This window comes from Otolemur garnettii, unplaced genomic scaffold (assembly GCF_000181295.1).
Source record: "Otolemur garnettii isolate 467f Iridium unplaced genomic scaffold, OtoGar3 scaffold00016, whole genome shotgun sequence".
Lineage (NCBI taxonomy): Eukaryota > Metazoa > Chordata > Mammalia > Primates > Galagidae > Otolemur > Otolemur garnettii.
This window is the reverse complement of record NW_003852411.1, coordinates 29,858,864-29,865,818: the sequence shown is the minus strand read 5'-3', so window position 1 is coordinate 29,865,818 and position 6,955 is coordinate 29,858,864. Positions and strand designations below refer to the sequence as shown.

At 38.0% G+C, this 6,955-nt stretch overlaps 1 protein-coding gene across 1 annotated transcript in view; it reads left to right on the top strand.

Annotated features, from left to right (window-relative positions):
* SDHC (succinate dehydrogenase complex subunit C) overlaps positions 1-6,955 on the top strand; it is a 49,158-nt gene that overhangs the window by 9,648 nt on the left and 32,555 nt on the right. The window contains exons 2-3 of the mRNA XM_012802690.2: positions 1,641-1,697; positions 4,444-4,545. Coding sequence (XP_012658144.1) covers positions 1,641-1,697; positions 4,444-4,545 — 159 coding nt within the window. The remainder of the gene's footprint in view (positions 1-1,640; positions 1,698-4,443; positions 4,546-6,955) is intronic.

The window sequence follows — 6,955 nt, the reverse complement described above, 5'->3', positions numbered from 1 at the left end:
TTTTTTTTTTTTTTTTTTTTTTTTTTTAAGGAGACAGGGTCTCATTGTTGCTCAGGCTGGTCTTCAACTGGTGAGCTCAGGCAATCCACTCACCTCAGCCTTCCAAGTGCTGGGATTACAAGCATGAGCCACAGCGCCCGGCCTACAATAAGCTTTTGTGGGATCAATGTATTTTTAATTTTTAGTCGCAGAACTTCACTCTTATAATGTGTTAAGTTGAATTGCTTTTAGAAAGATTTGATAGAATGATGTGACTAATGAGTATATTTGTCATGTGTTTTGCATGATATAGGTTGAGTATCCCTTGTCTAAAATGTTTGGGACTAGAAATGTTTAGGATTTCAGAACTTTTTCAGATTTTTGAATATTTGCATTATACTTATCAGGTAAGCATCACTGTACCCAAAATACAAAATCTGAAGTGCTCCAATAAGCATTTCCTTTGAGCATTGTGTTGTTGCTCAAAAAGTTTTGGTTTTTGGAACATTTCAGATTTTGTATTTTTGGATTAGGGACACTTACCCTATACTGTGTCGACCAGCGGTTCTGAACCTGTGGGTTGCAACCCACAGGAACTGTATTAAAAGGCTGCAGCATTAGGAAGGTTGAGAACCGCTGGAGTAGACTTTGGATCAGTTAAATTCTCCTTGGATAGAATGCCTGGGCACATCTTGTCTTTTGGCTAGAAAAGCAGTTCTGGCAGTGATGTATACATTTTGAAAATAGCAACTTTTTAGTAGAAAAGTTGTATATCATCTTTAAATATCTTTTCACAGTTATTAAAAACAATTTTGTATTCTTATATTTTTTGCACTAGTATGTGAGAGACTTTTGGACTTGAAATTCATCCAGGTTGTCTGGAACCTGATGGTAGTTTCTGAAATGACCCCTTGTTCTTCACCCTTTTTAATTCATTCATTTGATTAGCTCTGCTATAGCTAAGCTATATGCTTACTGTTGCCAATGGCTTATTCTGTCTTTTTGTTTGTTGTTGTTTTTAACTGTCTTTTAATCATCACCTCCAATAAGACTTAGCTTAAAAAAACACTTTCTAGACTCGGTGCCTATAGCTCAGCAGCTAGGGCAGCAGCCACATACACTGGGGCTGGCGGGTTTGAACCTAGCCTGGGCCTGCCAAACAAGAATGACAACTAGAACAACAAAAAATAGCGGGGTGTTTTGGTGGGCGCCTGTAGTCCCAGCTACTTGGGAGGGTGAGGCAAGAGAATCCCTTAAGCCCAAGAGTTTGAGGTTGCTGTGAGCTGTGACACCATGGCACTGTACTGAGGGCTAACATAGTGAGGCTCTGTCTCAAAAAACAAACAAACCACTTTGTATATTTCTCTGTTGAATCTTACCAACTCTCATTATTATTTTACCTTATTGTTTGTGTTCAGTTAAAACTTTAGTGTCCTTTTGATTATTTCTGATTATTCTTGGGTTACTTAAGAGTTATAGAAAATTATCTCAAGGACAGATAGATATTTGCCTTTATCTTACTTTTAATCTTCGACCCCTAAGCCTAATATAGGACAGAAATAGAGAAGTTGACTTCTAAATGTGTATTGATTCTTGATTTTCATTTCTTTTTGCGTATGTGTCCATATTACAGAATGATTCTTGACTTTCTTATTTTGCAGAAATGTTGGCCGTCATTGTCTCCGAGCTCACCTTGGTCCTCAGCTCTGTATCAGAAAGTAAGTTTTTAAGTCTAGAGATGATTATCCTTTTCTTTTCCTTAGGAAAAAGCAGTAGCTTGTTGACTTAGATTTGAGGGCTATGTATGAACGCAGGCAGTTGTAGACAATTGGTTGAAACCTTAGTAATTGTGGTTACTACTATTTTTTTCCTCCAGGAGTAGAAAAAGGACAGATATTTATGTGGTTCTTTCTTTCCTACTTTTCCTTCCTTTTTCCCCCTTCCTTTTCTTTCCTTTCTTTTCTTTTTCTTTCTTTTCTTTGCTTTCTTTCCTTTTTTTCCTTCCCTTCCTTTTCTTTTCTTTCTCTTCCCTCCCTCCCTTCCTTTCTCTCTCTCTCTCTCTCACAGCAACCTCCAACTTTTGGGCTTAAGCAATTCTCTTGCCTCAGCCTCCCAAGTAGCTGGAACTACAGGCACCCACCACAACGCCTGGCTATTTTTTGTTGCAGTTGTCACTGTAGTTCAGCTGGCCCTGGCCGGGTTTGAACCTGCTGGCTTCGGTGTATGTGGCTGGCGCCACTGTGCTGCAGACACTGAGCCTTATTTGGTCTTTTGTTAATTTTTCTTACTTTCAGCTTTTCTGCTGAATTAGAAATCAACTTCATTGAGTTCTTGATTCCTTCTTTGATATCTAATTCCCTTCTTTGTTTTGTCTTTCTTCCCTTAATGCTTTCTTTTTCCTTTTTTTTCTTTGAGACAGAGTCTTTGTCACCCTCAGTGGAATGTCATGGCATCACAGATGACAGCAACCTCAAATTCTTGGGCTTAAGAGATTCTCTTGCCTCACCCTCCCAAGCAGCTGGGACTATAGGCTCCCACCACAATGCCCAGCTATTTTTATAGATGAGGTTTCACTCTTGGTCAGGCTGGTCTCGAACCTGTGAGCTCAGGCAATCCACCTGCCTTGGCTTCCCAGAGTGCTACAAGCATGAGCCACGGCATCTGGTTGATTTTTTTTTTTCTTATAATTTTGGGCTGCTCCTATGACTTAATCTTGAAATATATGTTTTTATTTTATGTATTCATTCCAGTCTGTTGACTTTAGCAGTTGCCTTTGTGTTTTTGTAACTTTTTATTTTGGAAATATTTTACACTTTCAGAAAAACTATAAAAATAGTATGAAAAGTATATACTTTTCACCCAAATTCATCAATTGTTAACATTTTGGTATGTTTGCTTATTATGCTTTCTCTGTATTTTAAGTTGTGCCACATAAAATTGTTATTTTTGTAGATTAAAACTGATAACATATTGACAATTTAGTGTGGTCAGTTTAATTTATATTTAATTATTGTTATTATTTTCACTGACTGTGTTGAGGATACATTGTGAATATTATGACCCTTTACCTTGAAATATGTCTCCTAAGAACAGAGAAATTATCTTATGTAATGTAGTATAATTATGTAAACATAATTTTTTGATTTAGGAAATTTAACATTGGTGAACTCTTACCTGATTTACAGTTGATTTTCAGATTTTCAATTTCTTCCAAATGTACTTTATAGAAATACAGCTCCCTATTCTCACATTCAGGATCTAATTAGGCTTAACACATGGTACTTAGTTATCCTATTTCTTTAGTATTCTTTAATCTGGAACTGTTTCTTAGCCTTTCTTGGTCTCTTATGGCATTGGCATTTTTTGAAGAATACAGGCCAAGTTGTTTGTTTTTTTGTTTGTTTGTTTTTTGTGAGACAGAGTCTCAAGCTGTGGCCCTGGGTAAAGTGTTGTGGCATCATAGCTCACAGCAACCTCCAATTCTTGGGCTCAAGCAATCTTCTTGTCTCAGTTTTTCTATTTTTAGTAGAGACAGGGTATTGCTTTTGCTCAGGCTGATCTTGAACTTGTGAGCTCAAGAAATCCACCTCAGCCTCCCAGAGTGCTAGGGTTACAGGCATGAGCCACCACGCTCAGCCCAGGCCAGTTGTTTTATAGTGTTTCCCAAGTTGGGTTTGTCCAAATGTTTCCTAATTAGGTTCAGTTTATGTATTTTTGGCAGGAATAATAAATAGGTGATGTTATAGTCTCAGTATATTATATCAGGGGCCATATGATGCTGTTATTGTGCCATTATCAATAAGTTTTAGCTTTGATCATTTGAATAAGAAAATGCCAGGTTTTTTATACATAAAGTTACTCTTATTTCATTTTATAATTAAGAAGTAATTTATAGGGTATATTTTCTTAAGGAGAATGGAATCATGTTTAATACAGACATACAGGCACATAATAAACTATTGAGCATTGCCATTTAACAGTTGATTTCAACCTAGCCAATGACAAGAGAAACTGAGACACTATTCAGAGTAAGCTTGGTTTCCCATTTCACTGAAGTTCTTGGTTTTAAGAACTTGAAAGGGAATCTTGAAAGCCAGATGAGAACAGATGACAATGTATGAGATAGCACCTGGTGCCTAGGAAAAACGTAATCAATTTACTCTAATTGTTTTGAAATGTTGCACTTGCCCTGAAGCCCAGCAAGAAAGAAGTTGAGCTTTCATTGCCAGACCTGTGTACTGGGTGGGATTGGAAAGGGTGTTTCCTCTCATATGCCCTCACTGGGTTATTGGGGTTATTAATAATCAAATTTGGCATAAAAGTAAGTTTAAGTGAAGGAATATGGTTGCCTAGTACAGTGAGTTTGTCCAGTCCATCTTACCATTTTAAGAAAACTTTTTGTTATGTGAAATGGGAAACCGAGCTTATTTTTAACTCTTTTAAGACTTTTTTTTTTTTCCTTAGTGCTGTTCCGTTGGGAACCACAGCCAAAGAAGAGATGGAGCGGTTCTGGAATAAGAACACAAGTTCAAACCGTCCTGTATCTCCTCATGTCACTATCTATAGGTAAGGGCTCTGGAGCCAGAGAATCTAGATGTAGTGAGTGAAAGTTCTGGACATTGGCCCTTAGTCTGCCTAGTATATTTCTCACTTTTACTCAACCGTAAGTACAGCTGTGTAGATCAAGTGAACCCTTCAGGGTAGAGGGAGCTACTATAAGGGTTATCTCAGGGCTGGTTTGTTTGGAGATGATTAAATTCTGTCTTTTAGCCTTAGAAGGGTTATGTCTTCTGTAAAACTATCATTTGGAAAATTCTGCTAAGCTTAAATGTAGTTAATTTTTTAAAAATTGAAATAATTTCAAATTTACATAGAAGCTACAGAAATAGCATAGAGTTCCTATGTACCTTTATACAGATTCCCAGCATGTTAATGTATCTGAATGATGTAAGAATAAGTTTTAGAGATGATGTTCCATTACTCCTGCATTAGTTTTCTACTGATGCTATAACAAATTTTCACAAGCTTAGTGGCTTAAAATAACACAAATTTATTGTCTTACCATTCTGTAGGGGAGAAGTGTGACACACATCTCAGGCTAAAATTAGGATGTTTACAGGGGGCTGCATTCTTTCTCTAGAGGCTCCTTTTCTAGCTTCAGGGGGCCACCCACATTCTTTAGCTTGTGGCCTTCTTTCCCCATGATCAAAGCAAGTAACAGCAGAGTCTTCACTTTGTTATCTGCTGACTTCTTCTGTCAACCTCTTCTACTTTCAAGGATGCTTGTCATAACATGTGGATCTCTCCGAGTAATCCAGGATAATCATACCAATTTAGGGCCCTTAATTTAACCATGTGTACAAAGTTCCTTTTGTGACAGAGGTAACATATTCACTGGTTGTGGGGATTAAGACATGGATGCCCTTGGCAGGGAGCATTAGTTTGCCTACCATAATCTTCTATCCTTCAAAGATCATGCCCGTTTCATGCTAAATACATTCACCCCATCCCGGTGGTCTCAAAAGTTTCAACCAATTACAGTATCAGCTCACAGTCTTAAGATTTCATCTTAATCGGATGTGGGTGAGGCTTTGGGTAAAATCCCACCTGAGGCAAGTTTTCTCATTTGTGAAACTCCACACATTACCGACTTCCAAAGTACAGTAGTGGCACAGACATAGGATAACAGCTGTGGACATTCCTATTCAAAAAGTGAGCAAATGGGCCAGGCACAGGTGGCTCATGCCTATAATCCTAGCACTCTAGGAGGCCTAGGTGGGTGGATTGCTTGAGCTCAGGAGCTAAGAGACCAGCCTGAGCAAGAGGAAGACCCCCAAAGTAGCTAAACGTGGTGGTGGGTGCCTGTAGTTCCAGCTACTCGGGAGGCTGAGACGAGAGTATTGCTTGAGTTTAAGAGTTTGAGATTGCTGTGAATATGATGATGCCATGGCATGCTACCCGGGGCAACAGAGCGAGACTCTGTTTCAAAAAAAAAAGAAAGAAAAAAGGAAGGTAGAGAAGGAAAGAAAGAAAGAGAAAGTGAGAACAATGGAAGGAAAAAAGGAGTCTTTGGTTCCAAGCATGTTTGAAATCCAGCCTCGTAAATGCCATTCACTTCTTCCCTCTGGGCTTATAGCTTTACCCTCTATCTTTCCTTATTCATGAAAGGTGGCAGTTGTTTTTGCAGCTGAGTAGTTTTAACAGCCTGTTTCTTGTCTATAGACTTTTAGGGTCAAAAGGCCTTCTTTTTATCTTCTCTGTAACTTTTAGTCCATGCTGGCAGTTCCTATTGCTATTACATTCTGAAGAACCTATGGGGTTCCTATGTTTGTCATGGGGATTTGCTCCATTAGACACAAGACTCCCCTAGAGATCCTTCCTAAGTGATGGCTGTCTCTATTTTTGGTTTCTGCTCAGATGCTTGGGGGATCTATTAGTAACATGCTTGATCTCTGGAGTCAAAGAGCTTTTTATGTGACTGAATACTCTAACCTTTGATATTTTTGAGGTATTAGCAAAAGGTTGTATGGCCACACATTTGGCTTTTTCTCTTTTGGCAGTAAATGTCTTAATTTTAGTTTTTTTGCAATTTGGAAAGGCAGAAGAGTTCCTCAATTTTTTTTGTGTGTGTGTGTGATTAAAGTGGCTTTTATTCCACCTAGAGTGGAGTGCAGGTGGAGTGAGATTCTTGACTAGGGAGAAATCCACCTCTCAAATCAAGTCCTGACTTTTTAAAAAAGTTTTTGTTTAAATTTTTCCCTCAGTCTATCTCTTTGCTTTTGTGTTTTACTATAAGCCACAAAAAGAAACTAGGTTGCACTTTGAGTAAATTCTATTTTCCACGTTACTATAGGACACAATTCTGTTAAACTTTCTGCCCTTGTGTATCAAGGTCCCCTTTCTTCAAGTTTTTAATTAACATATTTCTCATTTCTTTTATAGCTCTTGCTATGAATTAACATCTATATTTTTTTTT